The sequence below is a fragment of the Triticum dicoccoides genome, chromosome 1B (genome assembly GCF_002162155.2).
Source record: "Triticum dicoccoides isolate Atlit2015 ecotype Zavitan chromosome 1B, WEW_v2.0, whole genome shotgun sequence".
Lineage (NCBI taxonomy): Eukaryota > Viridiplantae > Streptophyta > Magnoliopsida > Poales > Poaceae > Triticum > Triticum dicoccoides.
The window spans coordinates 313,256,503-313,279,780 of record NC_041381.1 but is presented as its reverse complement, the minus strand read 5'-3'; the positions used below and the strand labels follow the sequence as shown (position 1 = coordinate 313,279,780).

Genomic DNA, 23,278 nt, shown 5'->3' with positions numbered 1-23,278 from the left:
TTGCACTATCATTATCAACTTTTGCATCTTTTGGCATCAATATTACGAATATGTGTATCACTAGGATTGAGATTCAATAAACCATTCACATTGGGTGTATGACCATAGAAGGTTTTATTCATGTAAATAGAACAACAATTATTCTCTGACTTAAATGAATAAATGTATTGCAATGAACATGATCTAATCATATTCATGCTCAACACAAGCACCAAATAACATTTATTTAGGTTCAACACTAATCCCGAAGGTAGAGGGAGTGTGCGATGGTGATCATATCAACCTTGGAATCATTTCCAACACACATCGTCACCTTGCTTTTAACTATTCTTTGCAACTCCCGTTTCGAGTTACTAATCTTAGCAACTGAACTGGTATCAAATACCTAGGGGTTACTACAAACACTAGTAAAATACACATCTATAACATGTATATCAAATATACCTTTGTTCACTTTGCCGTCCTTCTTATCCGCCAAGTATTTGGGGTGGTGCCTCTTCCAGTGACCATTTCCTTCGCGGTAGAAGCACTCAGTTTTAGGCTTAGGTCCAGCTTTGGGCTTCTTCACGGGAGTGACAACTTGCTTGTCATTCTTCTTGAAGTTCCCTTTCTTTCCCCTTCCCCTTTCTTGAAACTAGTGGTCTTGTTAACCATCAACACTTGATGCTCTTTCTTGGTTTCTACCTTCGCCGATTTCAGCATCACGAAGAGCTCAGGAATCGTCTTTGTGATCCCTTGCATATTATAGTTCATCACAAAGTTCTAGTAACTTGGTGATAGTGACTAGAGAACTCTGTCAATCACTATCTTATCTAGATGATTAACTCCCACTTGATTCAAGTGATTGTAGTACCCAAACATTCTGAGTACATGCTCACTGGCTGAGCTATTCTCCTCCATCATGTAGGCAAAGTACTTGTCAGAGGTCTCATACCTCTTGACATGGGCATGAATCTCAAATACCAATTTTCAGCTCTTGGAACATCTCATATGCTCCGTGGCATTCAAAACGTTTTTGAAGTCCCGGTTCTAGGTCGTAAAGCATGGCGCACTAAACTATCAAGTAGTCATCATATCGAGCTTGCAAAACATCCATAACGTCTACATCTGTTCCTGGAACAGGTCTGTCACCTAGCGGTGCATCAAGGACATAATTCTTCTGTGCAGCAATGAGGATAATCCTCAGATCACCGACCCAGTCCGCATCATTGCTACTATCATTTTTCAACTTAGTTTTCACTAGGAACATATCAAAAATAAGGGAGCTACATCGCGAGCTATTGATCTACAACATAGGTATGCAAAAACTATTAAGACTAAGTTCATGATAAATTTAAGTTCAATTAATCAAATTACTAATGAAATCCCACTTAAATAGATATCCATCAAGTCATCTAAGTGATACGTGATCCAATCAACTAACCCATGTCCGATCATCACGTGAGATGGGGTAGTCATCAATGGTGAACATCTCTATGTTGATCATATCTACTATATGCTTCACGTTCGACCTTTCGGTCTCCGGTGTTCCGAGGCCATGTCTGTACATGCTAGGCTTGCCAAGTTTAACCCAAGTATTTTGCATGTGTAAAATTGTCTTACACTCGTTGTATGTGAACGTAGAGTCTATCACACCCGATCAGCACGTGGTTTCTTGAAATGACGAATTGTAGCAATGGTGCATACTCAGGGAGAACACTTTTACCTTGAAATTTAGTGAAGGGACCATCTTATAATGGTACCGTTGTTCTAAGCAAAATAAGATGCATAAAAGATAAACATCACATGCAATCAAAATATGTGACATGATATGGCCATCATAATCTTGTGCTTTTGATCTCCATCTCCAAAGCAACGTCATGATCTCCATCGTCACTGGCTTGACACCTTGATCTCCATCGTAGTGTCATTTCGTCAAGGTCATCACGCCAACTATTGCTTCTACAACTATCGCTAACGCATAGTGATAAAGTAAAGCAATTACATGGCGCTTGCACTTCATACAATAGAGACAACCCTAAGGCTCCTGCCGGTTGTCGATATTACAAAATATGATCATCTCATACATCAACATATATCACATCATATCTTGACCATATCACATCACAACATGCCCTGCAAAAACAAGTTAGACGTCCTCTACTTTGTTGTTGCAAGTTTTACGTGGCTGCTACGGGCTTCTAGCAAGAACCGTTCTTACCTACGCAAAAAACCACAATGGTGTTTCATCAAGTTTGTTGTTTTAACCTTCTTCAAGGACCGGCCATAGTCAAATTCGATTCAACTAAAGTAGGAGAAACAGACACCCGCCAGCCACCTTTATGCAAAACTAGTTGCATGTCTGTCGGTGGAACCTGTCTCATGTGCATGGACATGTAAGGTTGGTCTAGGCCGCTTCATCCCACAATACTGCCGAATCAAAATAAGATGTTGGTGGTAAGCAGTATGACTATCACCACCCACAACTCTTTGTGTTCTACTCGTGCATATCATCTACGCATAGACCTGGCTCATGATGCCACTGTTGGGAAATGTTGCATGGAAAACAAAAAAAAAATCTACGCACACGCAATGATCTATCGATGGAGATGCATAGCAGCGAGGGGGAGAGTGTGTCTACGTACCCTCGTAGACCGTAAGTGGAAGCGTTTCTCAACGCGGTTGATGTAGTCGAACTTCTTCGCGCTTCAACCGATCAAGTACCGAACGCACGACACCTCCGTGTTCTGCACACGTTCAGCTCGGTGACATCCCTCACCTTCTTGATCCTATAAGATGTTGAGGTAGTAGATGAGTTCCTTCAGTACGACAGCGTGGTGACGGTGATGGTCAAGTGATCCTCGCAGGGCTTCGCCTAAGCACGAGTAAAATATGACCGGGGGTGTAAACGGTGGAGGGAGCGCCACACACGTCTAAACAATAGTCTGGTGTGTGCTAGGCGCCCCCCCTCCCACATATATATAGGTGGGAGGGGGAGGGGAGAGGCCAGGAGGCGCCCCAAGTAGGACCTAATCCTACTTGGGCTCCTCCCTAGTCGCGCGCCCCCTGCCATATATGTCGGAGGGGGAAGGAAAGAGAGGGGGAGAGGGAAGGAAGGGGGAATCCTATTCCTCTCTTTCCTTTCCCTTCCCCTCTTTCATTCTCCTCCTTGGCCGACCATATGGGGGGTGCACCAGCCCCTTGTGGCTGGTGTGTTTCCCCTCTTGGCCCATAAGGCCCATACCTTTTGTCGGGGGTGCCCGGAACCCCTTCCGGTGGCCCGATAAGTACCCGGTACCCCCTGAAACACTTTCGGTGTCCGAATACTATTGTCCTATATATAAATCTTTACCTCTCGACCATTTAGAGACTCCTCGTCATGTCTGTGATCTCATCCGGGACTCCGAACAACATTCGGTCACCAAATCTCATAACTCATTTAATACTATATCGTCATCGAGCGTTAGGCGTGCGGACCCTACGGGTTCGAGAACTATGTAGACATGACCGAGACACCTCTCTGGTCAATAACTAATAGCGGAACCTGGATGCCCATATTCGCTCCTACATATTCTATGAAGATCTTCATTGGTCGAACCGTTATGACAACATATGTAATTCCCTTTGTCTATTGGTATGTTACTTGCCCGAGATTCGATCGTCGGTATCTTCATACCTAGTTCAATCTCGTTACCGGCAAGTCTCTTTACTTGTTCCGTAATACATCACCTCATGACTAACTCCTTAGTCATTTTCTTGCAAGCTTATGATGTGTATTACCGAGAGGGCCCAAGATACCTCTCCGATACTCGTAGTGACAAATCCTAATCTCGATCTATGCCAACTCAACAAACACCTTCGGAGATACCTATAGAGCATCTTTATAATCATCCAGTTACGTTGTGACGTTTGATAGCCCACAAGGCATTCCTCCGGTATTCGGGAGTTGCATAATCTCATAGTCGAAGGAATATGTATTTGGCATGAAGAAAGCAATAGCAATAAAATTGAACGATCATAATGTTAAGCTAACGGATGGGTCTTGTCCATCACATCATTCTCCTAATGATGTGATCCCGTTATCAAATGACAACTCATGCCCATGGTTAGGAAACCTTAACCATCTTTGATCAATGAGCTAGTCAAGTAGAGGCTCACTAGGGACATGGTGTTTGTTTATGTATTCACACATGTATTTAAGTTTCCGATCTATACAATTCTAGAATGAGTAATAAACTTTTATCATGAATAAGGAAATATAAAATAACAACTTTATTATTGCCTCTAGGACATATTTCCTTCAGGGAACCCTTTGGATCTAGATCTTGGAGTTCTTTTGTGTTCTCCTCATTTATTCTTCCTCTCATATTCATCCACAGCATTAGTTGTTGTGCTGGGATTAGGGAGAGAAGGACTTGAGCACTTTGGTGCTCTTCTATTGCATTTGGTGCATCGGTTTGAGTTCTTCACGATGATACGTGGAAGTGAAAGTTGAGAGGCTTATTACTTGTGTGTGCTTGGTACCCTAAAGCTTGTTCCTCTTGGGTGCTTGGTTGCCCTAGACGGTTGGTGTTGTTGTGGAGCTCAATCATCGTGGTGTAAGGCTTGGGGACGTTTCGAGAGCCTCCAATTAAGTTGTGAAGATCGCCCCGGGCAATTTGTACAGGTTAGGTGACTGCCCTCAAGAGTCTCAAATTTTACGGGTTCGGTGATCGCCCTCAAGGATCCCTTATTGAAGACACGACACTTGCATTGTGCGAGGGCATGAGGAAAATATGGTGAGCCATGGTGGCGCTTGGGGATCATTGTGCCTCCACACTGCTCTAAAGTAGATTAGCATTCACAAGGGTGTGAACTTCGGGATACATCATCACCTCCGTGTGCCTTGGTTATGTCTTACCCGAGCCAGTTACTTATGCACTTACTTTATGATAGCCATAGTGCTTCATGTTATATATCTTGCTATCACATGGTTGTTTATCATGCTCAGCATAAGTTGTTGGTAAACACAGTTGAGCTTATTAGGTTTTGTACTTGATAAATTAACGCTAGTCTATTTCACATTTTGTCAAGCCTAAACCATAATTGTTTTTAAACCGCCAATTCACCCCCTCCCCCCTCTAGGCGACATCCACCCCCTTTCAGTTGGTCCGATGGCGGCAAAGAAACATCTTTTTAACTTTGGATCTTTTGCGATAAAGGACGGCTCAAAGATACGTTTCTGGGAGGAAAATTGGCTAGGAAATGCTACTCTCCGAGAACAGTATCCAACCATGTATTGTATTGTTCGCGATGAGAATGATACTCTAGCGTATGTGCCCAACACTTCCCACTGGATGTTTAATTCAGGTGGGATTTGATTGGCCCTCGTCTTATGTCATGGCAGCATCTCCTATCATAGTTGGATTCGATTAGGCTAACGCAAGGATGGGATGTGTTTCGCTAAAATTTTAGTACATGTGGGTCCTTCACAGTTGGCTCTATGTACCATCCTCTTACGAGCTCAGAGATTCAGTGGATAACAATAAACCAATATGAAATTCAAATATACCAGTATACCACTAAAAGTTAAGATTTGCATGTGGTATTTTCGGAGGAGAGTTGTGCTAACCAAAGACAACCTCGCTCTCCGCAACCGACAAGGATGTAAGAGGTGTAGTTTTTGTTCTCACGGTGAGACAATCAAACAGCTCTCCTTTCCAGTGCAAGTTTGTGCCATCCAACTAGCATCCAATTTATATCCGCCCATAAGTGTTGCCAATATTTATGGTCACTGGATGGATGGAGTACCAAATAGTTTTAGAACGCTAATAAGCATGGGAGCGTCTGTCTTATTATGGTCGCTTTGGCTATGTAGAAATTATATTGTTTTCAATGGCACAAACTCTTCTCCTATGATGGTTATTTTCTATTGTACGCACTTCCTTCATACACGGTCTATACTGCACTGAATGAAGTACATACCGTTGGAGTGTTTATATTGCTGGACTAGGTGGTTAAAGAGGGTTTTTCTGAACATGGATGGCATGATAACCTCTGGATTGATCTACCACTTCCTTCTAGTTAAGTCGGAGTTTTTCCTTTAGTTACTTGGGTCAGAATAGTTGTTTTGGTTGTGTGCATCCTAATTATGTAGAGGTTGGGTGCTGGTTATTATGTGTTATATTTGCTTGATGCTATATTTTGAGTTAATAAATGTGTCTTTAAAAAGCAGATATAGTAGTTGCTCCAAAGTCCAAACTGATGATATATTTCAACACTCATTCACATATAGACTATTTTAGTTCTTGGATGTGGGATCAATCTTGACCGCAAAATCTTTTATGGTTAATACTATGTCGGCAGGGCCTTGAACTTGAGATCTCTTAGCTCAAATATTATATTGAATTCATGCTTCAATCAGTTGCTCCAAAAGTTCGAACTCATGGAGAGAGGTGAACAATATATTTCAACAATTTGCTACTCTCTCCGGTCCATAATACTCCCTCCGTTTTTAAATATAAGACCTTTTAGAGATTTCAATATATACTACACACGGATGTATATAGATGTATTCTAGAGTGTAGATTCATTTATTTTGTTTCGTATGTAGTCCATATTGGAATCTCTAAAAGATCTTATATTTAGTAATAGAGGGAGTATTTGTCTTAAATTCACCTAGATACGGATGTATCTAGACATGTTTTAGTGTTAGATACATCCGTATTTAGACAAATCTAAAACAAGTAATATGGATCGAAGAGAGTGTTGGCGCAAATCATCATGGAGAATCTATCATATTAGGTTGTGCTCTTCTGTCCAATGAAGATAGCGAGACTTTTGTTTGGTTATTTAAACATTGGCTATGTTGTATGTCAAGCAAACGACCAAATGCTATAATCACTGACTAGTGCAGATCAATGGAGAATGGTATTGAAGAAGTTTCCCTCAAGCTCATCATAGATGGTTATGTAGCCACTTGTGAAATTTCCGCATCCTAGGACAAGAGAACTATGCTGTTTCTTGTGAAATTTCTGAGGTCCAAACATGCCAAGTAGGGCAGTACACACTAACAAGAATGTGCTAGGAAAAGGAAAGCACATTTTGTTTCCTCTATTGAAACTGTCTGTCATCTTTAGATACATCGTACAACACACGGTGACTAGACCGAACTTGACACGGACGGGGGATCAAAGCAACGCAGAAGCGTAAGCTGAGCTTTCCTCCATCGGCACATGCAGCAACTCCCTTGTCGCCATCAAAATTTCATGAGGCAAGCTCAGGCCTATCAATGGTATGGAGCTGAGTGATTTCCGTGTAATAGATCAGATCGCCAGATCACGGCTGCAGAGGGCTCCCGAGTTCAAACTCAAAACAGAACTGCTACTCGGCTGGTGGTTGGAGTGCAGAGTTCCCGTTCCCGATTTGTTTGGCTGCAAGAACCCTGTCCAGGGTCTCATCCAGGACCTTAATTCCATTTGTCTCCATTTCTGCGACCACGGCGATGGCCGCATCCATCTCCTCCAGATCAAGGCACAGCAAGATTACCTCATCGTACAACGGGCTGATTCCAGTACAAAAAAAGTAACGGAAGGTATATTAGTACACCTTGCCACATATACACAAAATATTTCAGAGCTGCAGTTCACTGGATTATGTGTGTTTTAGAGTCCATGAGATAGTAATGTCCTTGAAATGAAAATACTCCCTCCGTCCCATAATATAAGAGCGTTCTTTACACTACACTAGTGTAAAAAACGCTCTTATATTATGGAACGGAGGGAGTATTAAACTACATGCACGGTGCAAAGGTGCAGTGGCCTATACACTTATTTCTGGATGGCGAGAAAAAAAGCTGTAATGCTCGTCGGACATATACAGAGCTAAAATTCCAACATGAAATGGGCAAGAAAATCATGGATGTAACCTGTTTAATGCAGCAATAGCCATAACAATTTAACATTTACCTTCCAAATTTATGGCCCAGGCTATGTGTTGTTTGCAATATTGTAATAAAAGCAGAGGGGACTGGAGCTCTCATTGCTGCGCGCAGTATAATGGCACAATCTCCAATAGTCGGACTACCACCCAGCTCTATTACCTGAAATTCAACAAAACAGTAATATGGCACAGTTTGAATGTCAGGCCTCTTTAACTTTTGTGCAAGCCCAAAGCACCAACACAACGCCACATCACTAATCAGGCTAACCTAGAAACCAACAAAAGCAATGTATAATTAAAAGAAAACTATGTATCCAACTGGAAAATATTCAAGTAAAACAAAGCATATGTGTTTGGCGTCCTTTAGTCTGCAAAACAGTGGAGGTCCACAGCTTTGTGAGAGAAAATGGTTAACCAAAGAAAGCAATAGTCAACGAGACAACATCATACCAGGAAAACAACTCTTAAGAATTTGGCTAGAGAACTAAGAATACCTTATTCATTATCTTGATAGCTAACTCAACCTCCCATTCCTGTGACCATCTGCGTGGCATCTTTTTCTTTAGCTCTCTCTCCCATGTCCATCCCCAGGCATCTGCGGTAGTATACATATCTGCCACGTCAAACATTCTTGTCTCGCGCATAACCTTGAAAGCTTCAATTGGATCTTCAGGAAACCAATCTTCGTCATCATCAATCTGCAGATACAGCAAGAAATATGCTTCAAAATCTGTAAGAATCTTACAAACTTAGCTCTTATCGCTATATCCACCTGACATAACAACTGGACACAATTTATATCTAACAAAGGTCACTAACATGAATTTTCAAATTAGAGGAAACAACGAACATAGTTTTGCTACGATCTGCTAACTAAAGCCTACAGATTCCTCAAGAATATATTGCAAACCTTATCTTAATTCTCGACAATTAAAACAAGAATACAGATAGAAAATTTAACACCTATGCAATTTGTTGCCATGGTAGTCATTTGATGCTATTTAGATGATTGGAAAGTTTCAATTCACTAGCCAACAAAAAATAATTAATTGCATTGGAAGGTCCAGGCAAGTCTTAAATTTCCTAGAATGAAAGCATATGCTCTATATAGATAGACAAAGATATCAAAAGCTTTAACGGACTTATAGTGAAAACAAGTTAAGCATCTCTTAGAACACACCGTCAGATTAGTTCCATACCTCAGGTATTTTTTTTAATTTCTTTGTTGAACCAGATGTCTTCTCTAGATCCTTCAATAACTGGACTCCTATCATTTGAAGATGCTGATTGGGTCCTTTCGCTGGTTTGTCCTTGGTCTCGTCATCACCAGCTTGATTTTCCGTTCGGTCAATGACCTCATCATCTATCTCATCTTCATCTGCTTCTTTGGCGGAATCATCGTCATCATCATCGTCGTCGTCCTCATCTAACTCGTCATCAAAATCTGGGTCTTCTTTGCTATCTTCTTCACAAAGATGGTTTCGAGTTTCTCCCAGAAAACGCCGTTTCCAGAACTCTGTATTTCCATCTTCTAGCTTGATTCGTGAGATCATTTCATCTAACTCTTCGTCGACCTATCAAGAGTGTTGCGTGTGACATTAAGGAACTATATATAAAAAGTAACACAATTTACTGATAACATTGTTACCTGTCACATGGTAAAGTAACAGATGAAAAACAATTATAGGAAGTATTGTCACATTGCATACCACTTCGTCATCTTCCACAGGAGGAACCCAAAGTGGTATACCACGTGAGCGATTAATTCGCCTGGCCTTTTGAACTCGCTGGTAAAGTACTTGTCTAGTTCCATCTGTAGGTAACCCTTGCGCCTCCAGCTCGATTTTCAATTCAGCTACTACCATTTTGCTCGCTGCCTTGGGCTTAACAACATTCTTCTTTGGCCCTACAACTAATTTCTTTAATCTTTCGACTACTCTTCGTACATCATCTTCAGATACATCACCTAAAATACCAGGGCCTTCATTCCGCAGTGTAATTAAGAGTCTTCGGTGATATAACTTCAATTCCTCAAAACACCGCAGTTTAAAAGATGTCTCTATTGGATTTGAATAGGCAAAACCAAATTCATCTGGATCTAGAGGAGTTTTCCCTCTACGAGGCACCCAACGTTTGCGCTCACCTGTAAGACCTCCTTCTTCAATATACCTGCAAAACCAACACAGGTGGAACAAATATTGTAAACAACAATACTATGGAGGAACAAAACTTGCAGTTGCATGTACGAGATCTCTCTAGAGTTGCAATATTTATTATTAAAGTTTTGAACCGCTATTCAATCATCTTGTGTTCTCACTCATTGTGTTATGGCGCTGCTAGAAGGAGGGTGCGAGAGGGCTGGCCGGGGGCCTTTTTGCCCACGGCCGGGCAAAAGGGAAGGGATTTCCTTCTTAATTCTTGCTTGATTAGATTGATACATCTCCTCTCTTTATATAGAGAGGTTTACTTGACTCCCAAGCAAGGCTTACTTGACCTCTAAGCAAGCAACCCTTATCTCTAATTAACCCTAAGACTAATGGGTCCATTAGGCCCATTACGTACTCTAACACTACACCCCACCTGGACATACAGCTTGTCCTCGAGCTGCAGCCTAACCAACTTATAACCATGACTCGACGCAACACAAACCTAACACCTAAAAACAAGCCTTTTACATCTCGGCTTCTTTTATTGTTCTCAACCTAAAATGGACCGAGACGCTTTATTTTGGACCCTTTAACAAAAAGTGGACACCATCCGCACGTCGGACGTGCACGTGTACAGCCACCTGGATCCCATGGACACCACCTGGACCAAAGGAGTGCATGTGTATGGCCACCTAGAAGTGGTTGCAAGAGCGACCAGCAGAGGCGCCCTCGCGGCGGTCGGCGGCGGAAAGCAGTGGTGCTACGCGGTGTGCTCCTGTCGGTGACACCCTGCCTTCTCCCAGCCGGACGGCTGTTGGTCTGCACCGCACAGGAAAGAGTGGAGGGCTTGCGATTGAGAATGACGAGGAGGGGTGCGCCCCCCCAACCGCCGAAGTCGCAGACTTTGAGGTTGCTGCCCGCGGGGAAAACAACATGCCAGCCGCCCGTGGGGGAAACCGCATGCCCAAGATCCCCGACGCAGCGGATGAGATCGAGGTCCTTTGCGCAGCGAAGGGCAACTTGGAGGAGTGGCAGCTGCAGATCACGCATCTCCCGCACACGCCGATGCGCTAGGAGGCCGCGCGCAGCAGCCTGCAGCCTCACCGCCGCCGACACGTGGCGGGTAGCGATCCAAGACGGAAGCGATGACGGCGACGGCAGGGACTTGATCTGCTGGATGTGGACGCCTTGGGATGGTGGCAGCGCTGATGGGAACGAGGTCGTCGCACTCCCGTCGTAGGGCATCCCATACTGGGCGGCGGAGCTGACCGGCGGTGGCCGCTGCAGCTGCAGCGGCTGCTGCGCTGTCACGCCGGGCAGCGGCAACGGCTGCTGCGTCGGAGCGCCGGGCACTGCGGAGGCCGCCAGGAGCGGCGGCTGCCACTGCAGCCAGGGCTGGGCGGTGGTGGCGATGGATGGCAGCTGCAGCGGCCTGGCGAGCGCGGCGAAGGCCGCCTGGTGCGGCGACTGCCACCGCAGCCACGGCGGCGCGGGGGCGGCGATGGGCGGCGCAACCGGGTGCGGCCCGTAGGACCCGGCCAAGAACTGGTGGATCTCTTGGACCGCCTGGGTTAGGTCCCGTAGCACCCCGGACACCTCCTCCCAGGTGAGGACGGCGGGGGCGGGCGCGACAGAGGATCCCGGCGCGGGCAGGAGCGGGGCGACGGTCGTGGTGGTCGCCAGAAGCGACAAGGTGACCGGCAGCGGAAGAGACGGGCTTGGCGGCGGTGAAGACAAGATCGAACCAAAGCTAGCTGATACCAAATTGTTATGACGTGCGGATGGTGTCCACTTTTTGTTAAAGGGTCCAAAATAAAGCGTCTCGGTCCATTTGAGGTTGAGAACAATAAAACAAGCCGAGATGTAAAAGGCTTGTTTTTAGGTGTTAGGTTTGTGTTGCGTCGAGTCATGGTTATAAGTTGGTTAGGCTGCAGCTCGAGGACAAGCTGCATGTCCAGGTGGGGTGTAGTGTTAGAGTACGTAATGGGCCTAATGGACCCATTAGTCTTAGGGTTAATTAGAGATAAGGGTCGCTTGCTTAGGGGTCAAGTAAGCCTTGCTTGGGAGTCAAGTAAACCTCTCTATATAAAGAGAGGAGATGTATCAATCTAATCAAGCAAGAATTAAGAAGGAAATCCCTTCCCTCTTGCCCGGCCGTGGGCAAAAAGGCCCCCGGCCAGCCCTCTCGCACCCTCCTAGCAGCGCCATAACACATTGGCCCAAGGCTTAGTTTTCCATCAACATGGGGCTGTTTGGTTGCTACCCTGAGCGAAATTTGCCTGGCCAGGAGCAAGCCGGGCATGCACATGCGTCTTGTTTGGTTGGTGCCTGAGTGCTATTTGGACCAGCCTGACCAGAGCTGTCCGGCAAGTAATTAGCCGGACTCAGGCCACCGAATTTGCAGGCCCGACTCAGGCAGAAGCAATCAGGTGCGTCCATGCATGTACTCTATGATGCTTGATATTATTTTAATATTTCTCAGGCACAGGGAAAGCTCAAGGACTGAGCAGGCCAAAGTCATGCGAGCCGCGGCGGCCTGTCAGGCGCCCATTTTTTTCAGGCAGAGTGCTCAGGGCACCATCCAAACAGCCCCATACTTTGTTACTCATGCAGAGTGAACTTTGGAACCGTTAGAACACGAAGGCACACTCCATGGGTACACTTGGACTTGACATTCTGGCGTCAAGCAAGTATTCAGTATGGGCAAATTTAGAGTCTCATATTGGTTTATGAGACCACAGTGAATGGTTTTTTAACCGAAGACTGTAGGGCGGGCCCTGACAACAAATTTATTAGAAGAGAACAATTCGTGCTGTCGATACCAGTGTAGTTTCTTCTGATTAGCAATGTCACTGGTGTTGAGACAATCCTGTAGCATCAGCCAGATGAAAGTTTAAGCTTGGTTGGGTATGCTTTTGCATTTCCAGATAATTGAAGGCGATTAGGGGCATATGTTACTCTTTTTTCGAACCATGCAGGAGAACTGCATGTAGATTAAAAAGAGAAAAGAGGAGGACAAAGAGCCCATACAAGGTCCTAGTACACAACATCAAGTGTCGAATCTTTTGGCATGGTATGTATTGCTGCCTCAGGTGTAACTCCAGATATCAATGTTATTCTCATCACACTGGAAGTTCTAGAGGCTGTATCAGATCTTGAAGCTCGCGGAAAGCTTGTCATCCCACAGTGAATGGTATATGTATTTTATATACCAATAGGGTATGAAAATATATCAATAAGGTTTTTGTATTTTCTATATATCAACAGAACACGATAGTCAACCAGCAAAATGCGAGCATTCAGCCATTGATCTGACAGATCCTCTTGTAATTAACGGACCACAACTGATAAATCTTGATAAGGGGGCTAGGCTGGAAAAAAATAATAAGAACAAAAATACTAGCCCACGAGTTTGGCACATAAATAAACTAATGTTGCATGTTAGGACCCGAAGCTGCAATGTCACTATGTGCACCAAACCCTTCACAACCCAAACCCTTCACAAAAACTATGTACAAGCCCATCACCAAAAAAGAAGAAAATAGTTGACAATTAGGCATATCATGACTGGTTAATCATCCTGAATTGTAAGAACCTAAGACAACTTAATGTTTTCCTCAAAACAAAAACTTTTCAAGGTCATACCTGGCTACATAATCAATGTCGAAGCCAACATCAGCTTCTTCTTGTAATGGTTCTATCCAGGAGCTCACCAATGTGCGGTATTTTCGGTTTAAAATCATTGCTCGAGGTGCAATAGTCTGGTTATCGTCAGCCATTGCTTCTAAGGCCTCAAGCAACTCATCAGCTCTTCCTGGTTATAAAAATAAGTTACCTGCTCAGGAAAGTACTAAATGTTCACAATAATGCAAAAGCTCCTAAAAGTATAGAAGACAAATGCTAGTTGATATTTTGAGCACAGAATACATAGGGGTGAAACAATGTTGGATAAAACTAATCAACAGAAGGGTGAAAGCTCACCATCGAGGCACAGTGAACGTAGATAGAGAGAAAGTGGATCGCCGCAATTCCCTGCATTGTACAGAACTTTTGTTCCTCCAGGAATTCTCCGTAAAGCACGAAAATGCCTGATTGCTTCATTGACCATACAGTACTTTGTAAAGCATTCCACTAACAACCTGGGAACAGTAGCTGGGTCATCCATCGTTGCTTTAGAGAAACACATATTACAAGAAAAATGAGAGTTGGCAAACTAGAAACAAGAACATTTCTATTGATTTTCAGAAATCAAACATAGACACAGCATACTCGATCCCTTTGAGAATCATAAGCTCTTCAGATAGTGACTACTCTACAAGGGAAGTTCTTACGCATAAGTTCTTGCATTAGGCTGAACACGTTTGTAGTCTTCCACCATCATCCCGAGTAGCTCTGCCACATCCGGTGCCCTGCAGACAATAAAACACCATAAATGAAGACAAGATATAACTCAAACATGGATCATAGTGTAACATGTTCTCACACACAAAAAAAAGTGAGTTATTATTTCCAGGTTCCATTCTCAAAAAGGAAACATGGAAAATTAATTGAAGAACTAGGTGAAAAATCCACAAAAGCAGCAGACGCAAAGGCTGCAAAAACATTTTTTTGTCAAGAATACGAAGGAGACTTGCATATATTTTCATTGAAAAGAAGAGAATACAAACTGCCTCTCGCCGCTACAACGGCAGCCAGAACATGAAGCATGGAAGCAGAATCCTATATTTACACTACTATTGATGGCAGCGAAGTTAGATGTTCCCTCAGTTCTCCAGTCAACATAGCATGCTTCTTTCCAACGTTTTTCCATGTTTAAGAAACAGTAGCTATCACAGAGCAAGGTGAGATGCCGTTCCAAAATTTTGAGCTTTCCCTACATATGCCATGGAGCTACAACTACCATTTGTTCTTTTACATCGAACTGTTCCAAACATTCAGGTTTGATACAAATACACATGCTTGTGTTAACAAGCTTTTTTTTTTTAGAAAAGGAGGATGACCCCCGGCCTCTGCATCTGGGAGATGCATACGGCCACTTTATTGATTATTCTCGAGGACCTTACAAAGTATTACAACAATGAGCCTGAATCCACCATCTTGGCAACACATGCCGCTACTTCTATCCAAAATGATGAAGGGGTGCTAGCTGGGCCACTACCCAAACCACTCACCTAAACCTAACATCAAAAAGCCGGAAACCGAAACATATTCGGAAGCCCCAGCCGAGCCACATACCGGGTCTGGGGCACAATCCGGTCAGACGCACTCGTGTGTCGTCGCCGCCATCTTCCACAGGTCCGTCTTCAGATCATATTGAGGCTTCTACCTTGTCTGGCCACTCTGCCATCGACATCACCATGACGCCAGACAACAACCTCCTCCTGCGCGAGTCCATCTCCGCGCATCGGGCGGCGAGCCTCCACAGCGCCATGCCGCCGATCTTCGCCGCCATCAATGAGTGAGATGAAGTACCGCTCCACCACGGCATGTACAAGGTGAGGAAGGGCGAGGTCCTCATCGGAGACACGGCCGGAAGAGAAGCACCGCAGCCCCGAGACACTGCCCGGAGCTGCGACGCAGTAGACCAGGCGGGCCGCCACCAGGAACCAGACAAGCTCGCCATGCACACCCAGCATCCCCATGCCCAAGTCGGCGCCTTCAAGAAGGTGACGACGCTGTGGCGCCGCCGCCGCTTAGCACCGGGGCTAGGGTTTTCACCCGGGCGCAGGGGAAGGGGGGGGGGGCAGGGGAGGTTTAGCCTCGGCGCCGCCACCAAGGAGGGAATGGCGTCCGGGACGCCATCGACGCCGTGTCCGCCGCCGGCGGTCAAAGGTTTCCCCCGGCCAAGCACCCTGCCGCCACCTCCGAAGCAGCCACAACATCAGCAGGCGCGTGTACGCCGGAGATCCAGGCCGGCCGGAGGTCATGCATCACGAGCGGACCAGGATCGCCTCCGATCTGACGAGGGGAGCCCGGGGCCTCCCCGCGCCATGACCTGCGCCCACCGGGACCTCGCTGCCCGCGCAGCCGAGGGGAACCGGCCTACCTCACCGACGAGCACTCCCCGTCGCCGGAGGAGCGCCGTCCGCACCAGCGAGGCCGCCGCCTCAGATCCGGACCCTCACCACTGAAAGGGAGCGATCAGATTGGGGGGATCGCTGGATCCAGCCAAGTCGCCCCGCCGCCACCATCCCGGGAGCCGGCGCCGGCTTCGCCGGCTATTCCTCCGGTGGCGGCGAGGTGGGGAGGGAGATGGGAAGGGTGTAAGGCGCGGGGATCTGGGTTCCCCCGTCGCCGCCAGGGAGGGCGACGCGGGGGACGCGTTTGTGACGAGGATGTATCAAGTGTGTGTTAACAAGCTAACTATGATAAATATGAAAAATAGAACAAAGTAACACATATGGCAGAAAACCTGGAAGTAAATATTAGGCATACCTATCGTGGGACGTAGCTCTAGTAAATGCCTGTATAACCCAATTATAAGACTCGGTATCAGGTTTCATGTAATCTACAATGAGAGGGAAAGAAAGTCAGCATCAAATTTAATTCAATTTCAAAATTAGGGGAGAATCAGTATCTAGATTACATGAAAACATCATGATTGCACATGTGATATAAGTTAGCCAGATATTTCTGTTTTCCTTGTACAAGAAAGCTAGTATTACTACTGCTGAGATACATTAAATATTGTAGTAACAGGGGGAGAATTCTGTTGGAAAACCAGTGAACTAAAGGTCAACAATCCAAAAAGAACATTTGGTGCATTTGTTTGCACATAAGCTACATTGGCTATAAAGTTGAACACTCAGACCTTGATGTCACCTTGTATAATTGTAACTTTCTTACAGATTCGTATTGAGGTCAATAATATTAATACTTCATAGAAAGCGGAGCAGCGAGGCTCAAGGACGGCACAGGTACATAACAATGTATGCAGTTGGAGGATTATCTTTTGGTTGGTGTTGGAGGAGTGAGGAATCGAGTTAGTATATTGAGTCATTGTCTTAGGAGCCAAGTCATGTTAGTTCTGTAAAAGGGAGTCCACTGGGATATAAAAAAGGCTCTTAGGCAAGAATAACAAACTTCTTCCTAAAACGTATTCCAATCCTCTGTACTTTCTCTCATCTACCCGGTTACCTTTCTACAACTTGTCAGCCACGGTGCCAGCACAGCACCAACGGCCTCAGCCACAGGTGAACCACCTGGGGAATTTCCACCACCACTAAGCCTACGTCGACCTTACAATCCATAATCCGATTTCAGTAACTACTAACTACAGACTAGTTCAAGTAGACAAATACTCCCCCCGGTCCTTTGTAGTCTGCATATAAATTTTGTCTGAAGTCAAAGTATCTCCACTTTGACCAAATTTATAGAAATAAGTATCAACATTCACAATGCCAAATCTACATTGTTAGATTCATTATGAAATGTAGTTTCATAGTATATATATTTGGTATTGTATATGTTGATATTTTTTTATATAAATTTGGTCAAACTTTGTACAGTTTGACTTGACACAAATCTAATACGCGGAGTAAAAAGGACTAGAGGGAGTAACAACTAGTTCAAGTAGACAAATAACAAAATAGCAAAACACTACCTGCAATAAATGGAGAATATAGACATAATGTCCTAGCAATGGTTAAACATGCACACCGAATGCTAAACGAACCGTCTACCCGAATGATGCTTATCAATACCACTCATGTAACACCCCAGCCTCTCGCCCAGACCGGCAGTCGTTACTCCTGGTGGGATCTAGACAGGCCCCACAAACCAACATCGGTCACACTTTGTCCTCACTCGTGCGTACCTGAGAAGAACTTCCTGGTCGGTCAACCATCCCCAAATTGCACCAAGCCAACCCCACTTAACCCAGAGGTTCTTCGGAGACGAGCTTTCGGAAAAGAAGGTGCACCTTGTTGATACGAGTAGTCTATCATTCCTTTTTAGCTAGGATGGCGAGTTGTACGGACTATACACGTGAACACAATATTTTGACGTCTTAAGTTTAAATTGTTAGCATAAAACCATTAATTATATGAACAAACAATATTTGGTAAAACAAATATGGTTAAGACTTCCCAAATGTCTGGCAAGAAAACAGGAACCACGATAAAATGAAAGCAAAAGGCATAGCAGATTCAGTGGACGTGTTGGGCATACCTTCACCTCCATATTCCATGTTTTCATAAGTTGAAAATGCAATTTCAGGAATTCCACACGTAGCCTGAACAAAAGGAATTTTTATTTTAAAACATTGAACATATTCGTATAGAATCTAAAACATAAACACCCATGCAATGAACCATGTTCCTAAAGCAGACGATATATTGTCTGAAAAAATTTCTAATCTAATGGTAGCTTAAACAGCTGATGCATCAGGATTAGTTCACAACACCTAAGACTAACCAAACCCAGCTCACTTACAATTTATGAACTGCACATATGCTACTGATGTGTTAGAGATACATCCATGTAAAAACAAATCCAGCTAGAATCAACTAATGTGTAAACAGTTCATAAATCCACTTGATAGTTAATATACATGGATACTAAATGACTGCCAATGTCACAGTGTCCGGCAGTTAGATAGACAGACCTAGAACACCATTGGTGTAGGTAAAGTAAAACTCACACCTGTAGTGAAAATTTAGAAAACAGTCCAAGCATTAGCATTAACCCCTATATCATGAATCACATTACTATGCTGCATAAGCTGCTTGCTGTTCTGGGAGCAGAAGTCATATTATTTTCACAAATTAATCCCGATAGGATTTTTTTTTTTTACCTGGATGAAGTATTGGTAGAAAATAATCCCTATATATATTCCTCTACTAAACTCCGCCTATGTCTTCTAGGCATAGCCGGTCCCAAGCCCGGGTAAAGGAGGAGGGTTGTGATAGGCTTGGCGAGCCAACGTAAAAACTAGCCAGTCCCATAGGTATGAAACCCATTTGAGCGAGAATAGTACTAGGATGGGTGACCTCCTAGGAAGTCCTCGTGAAAGGGTTTCATATCTAAGGGTTGTGATAGGCTTGGCGAGCCAACGTAAAAACTAGCCAGTCTTTTGGGTATGAAACCCATTTGGGCGAGAGTAGTACTAGGATGGGTGACCTCCTGGGAAGTCCTCGTGAAAGGGTTTCATATCTAGCCTACCCCAACTTGTTTGGGATAAAAGGCTTCGTAAGTAAGTAAGTCATATATTCCTCTACTAGGCCAACTGAACAAATAGATGGCAGAAGGAAATAGCAAACTATGGTGTAAATCAAGGTCACACCTGCACACTGAGAAGGCAATTAAAATGGAATGTGGTTGCCGTTCTTCCAGCAGCCTCCATTTGGTATGCAACTGTTAGCGCATTGGAGTGGTCTCCAGCTTTACAATCTTCTTCAATCAAAAGATCGTAAAGTTCATCAGTTCCTTGTAAACCACCTTTTGCTCCTTTCAGAAATACTGTATTGGCGTCCTCCAGATAATGGTTCCTGACTAGCTCCTCTGTTCACAGAAGGAAGACTACAATAACCATTCAATGAACAAATCAAACATTCAAGGCAAGCCAATTTCCATACCTACAAGAACTAGCCAAGCCTTGCGAATATCATACTTATATCTCTCCATAGCAGCAAGAATCTCCATTGCCCTGGTAGAAAGACCCTTCTTGGCAAAGACACGGACTAGAGCCACAAAAGTTTCATGTAAAGGACGCACACCGGAACTTAGCTCCCTCCTAAGAGCTTGCATCTGCATACAAAATGTAACATTGCATTCTGTAAATTCAACACATGTGATTATTTGAAAAAAAACATGTAAGTTTTTACATTCATCAAAGCAATGTGCAAGCGTCCCACAAAAATAATTAAGCATCATAAACACAAGTCCAGAATAACCTGACTATCACTGAAATAAACTTAGGATCACAGAATCAACATATCTATACATGTATAATTACTCTGAAGCCTCCATAGAGAAGCCAGAGGCAGAGGTGACAACCTCTGGCCTTAAAAATCTTAAGAGGTTCTACCCTCGAATATATTTGAGAACTGACCTTGCGCTGATAACTCATTTAAGTTTGATGTTGATCAAATCAATTTACATGGTGTTCAATTTGTTGACAGAAATCTTAGGTCAGTAAGGCACGGGCACGCGCACACACAACACCACTTTTTCTTTTCGCAGAAAATGAGATGCCGTGCCTGCATATATATCCTACTCCTCACCAGAATTCCAAAACACCATTGGTCAGCCCCGCAGCATCTAAATACCTCCACACCTTTCATCTACTTTTATATACATCATGGCTGACCACTGCAGACTGGATTGTCCCTGAAGAAGAAGCCCGACATGTATTTTGTTCGCTGGAGATATAATGCTTTTCTAAACAATATATGGTTGGGTTACTGCTTGTTTGACAGTTACCCTACTTGCCTTCTTGGGTTTTGATGTCATAATTCATATGTTACCATCAGATTCCTGTGCGGCACCGCTGCTTTTCATTTTCCATTTAGCTTGCAGGATCAACAGAATTTTAAATCCACTTATGGTGCACCAAACAACAAATCACCAGAGCACTACATACCGCCTGAAAGTCTTCAAGGCGGTAAGGACAAAGCTACCAAACCTTGAGCTTTGCCTCCGAGAACCTCCTGTTCACTCGACAATTGCACATTTACGACCACAGAAACCCAACCAAAGCAAACGCTCATGGACTCATAACTTGGTGAAACAACTCCGGCCAAGCACCCAGCCGCCTTAATTACCTACCAAGCACAGACACCCCAAAGAGGCGCGCGCATTTCATCAAACACCTCACGCGAACTTCTGTGGTCTCACACCGGTGCAATAGACGAAGCTAGAAAAAATTTCCTATGGGGTCATCATTATATTATCTCTGCTACATTGGTGTCATCTTCTACAAATACACATTAGTTTGTGCTAACTAATGAAGTGTTTTCAAACATTCATTGGGGTCAGTTGACCCCAATGCCACTATACCAGCTCCGTCAAATCAAAACTTAACATCTGTGTACACTTACAGCGCCTTCGGCGTCGCCAGCGAGGGCGTGTGCGGCGACGAGCCCGTGGAAGGAACGGGGCCCGGGCGAGAGGCCTGCGGCGACCATGTCGTAGATGGTGTCCGCGACGCCGAGGGCGTCGGCGGCGCGGGCGCGCTCTGCGAGCTGCTCCAAGAAGGCCAGGCGCAGGCCCTTCTCCACTGCCCCCGCGGCCGCCGAGCGGTCGCCGCCGCTCCCTTCTGGTAGTCGCCGCCGCCGCGTACGGCGCCGCTCAGCGAGGGCGGGGATGCGCGTGCCGGAGGTGGAGGCGCGAGGGAAGCGGGCAGCAGTAGTGAGGGGGAATGCGGAGGAGGCGGCCGTGGAGGCGGAGGTGGAAGGGGTGGCCATCGTGGCCGGGGTTTAGTGGAGAAGACGAGAGTGAGGGTTTTGGATAAGATAGGCAGGTTTTCAAGTTTTGGAGGGAGAGAGAGGGCCGGCGCAGCCGTTCGCCCTTTTTCTTTTTTCTTTCGACAGTTGCTAGACCATATTTTCAAATAATTTAATTTTTCAAATAATAAGTGTCACACGTGTGGCACGAAACAACATGGTTGAAATGCCTTCATTATCATCTGTTTTGACACATCTAACAGATGGCATCAACGATTTTTGGGGGGGGTTTCGGACTTCAAAATGTCTTATCTCTTAAATAAAATATCCGATTAAAAATCCATTTTCGTCATTAAATCTATCTCAAAAAGATCTTTAAAAGTAGATCCCGTATTGATATGTATCGACGATTTTTTTCGCCAAAAGTTGTCATGATGTCATACAAAAGTAATTCACCATGGCAATTTTAGTTTCTGGTTCATAGCAAATTTAAGTAATTGACTAGACATGGCAATGTATTTTAATTATGTGTAACTTCCCGGGGAATAAACACATGAGTTTCCTCGAGGTGCTTCATTTCTCTCATGAAGTGTCCATAATTGTCAGGACACCTGAGCACAAAACAATTAGTCTGAATTACAATTGGCAGATCTACCAATGAAATGATATGGCTACACCCTCCATATTACCATTAATAATTTCACCTTCTAGAACATCATTGGCTTCAATAAATACATCGTCGATAGATAGGGCCACCAAGTCCGTCGACTGCTGGGAACAAGGTTTGTACGAAGCCACAACACATAAGGGTTCGTTTATAGAACACTAGACCATCGAAGCCCCTCTCGCACGTGTGACGCTGGAAGTGGGGCAAAAATATTTAGATAAATTGCAAAAGTCGGGATTTGAACTAAGACCTTAAGATCTGATATCATGTTAAACTCCATGCACTAGCCAACACAACCGAAAATTTCAACTGATGAAAAGGGTTAGGCAATCCACATATACAATTCAACAGGAATGTCCAAAACTAAGTGGATCAAAACTTGAACTCAAGACCTTAAGTCTTTTATACCATGTTAAACTTCATGCACAAGTCAATGCAACCAAAACTTTGAACCGATGAAAAGAGTTAGGTAATCCACATATACACTTCAACAAGAATGTCCCAAACTAAGTGGATGGATGTCACCTTGGTAAGCAAGATAAAACTTGGTGTGAATATCAACATATGGCACACACGCTCGGCAAAATGAGGTCGTGTGCGACCGGCGAGCGAGAAAATACGGCTATATGTACAGTAGTGCTCAAAAAATACAATTATACAGGCGAAATCATTTCCGGTCGTAAGTACATCCCACATAGTCAGCCCCCGCTAAACGTTTCCGTTCGTATGTACATTCCACACAGTTCATCCAAGGAATACGTTTTCGTTAGTATGTATATCTCACACAGTTAATCCAAGAAATACCAAACGTTTGCGATGCGCACAATATCTCAAACAATCAATTATTTCGAAGCATGTGTGATATGGTGACTATCGCAAACATTTAATAAGAAAGAACTGTGTGCGATGCTGTTGTTAATCGCACACGTTTTTTCTTGGCTGATCGTGTGTGTAGTGGCGATTGATCGCATACGTTTTTTCCTAGTTGATCGTGTGTGCGGTGGAGATTGATCGCACATGTAGTGGATCCTAGAAACATGTCTGATCTCCACGTCTATCGCAGACGTTTCGCTTTTGCAAACGGTGTGTAGTGTAATCCCTAATTAATCCCTAATTTAAAAATCACATTTTTGAATTTGAAAGTAAGCAATCACTTATTTCATATCCAATCAGGTTTATTA

The 23,278-nt window shown here is 44.3% G+C and overlaps 1 protein-coding gene across 1 annotated transcript; it reads right to left on the bottom strand.

Annotated features, from left to right (window-relative positions):
* Positions 1–6,869: 6,869 nt before the first annotated feature.
* LOC119332426 lies at positions 6,870–21,505 on the bottom strand. The gene is made up of 13 exons (XM_037605614.1): positions 21,086–21,505; positions 19,622–19,793; positions 19,330–19,547; positions 18,216–18,279; positions 16,482–16,554; positions 14,378–14,455; positions 14,028–14,185; positions 13,692–13,860; positions 9,609–10,068; positions 9,099–9,473; positions 8,394–8,597; positions 7,926–8,059; positions 6,870–7,522 (listed from the first exon to the last, which is right to left on the bottom strand). The coding sequence occupies exons 1-13, from the start codon at positions 21,449–21,451 to the stop codon at positions 7,342–7,344; spliced, it is 2,652 nt and encodes an 883-aa protein (XP_037461511.1). The 5' UTR covers positions 21,452–21,505; the 3' UTR covers positions 6,870–7,341.
* Positions 21,506–23,278: the final 1,773 nt, after the last annotated feature.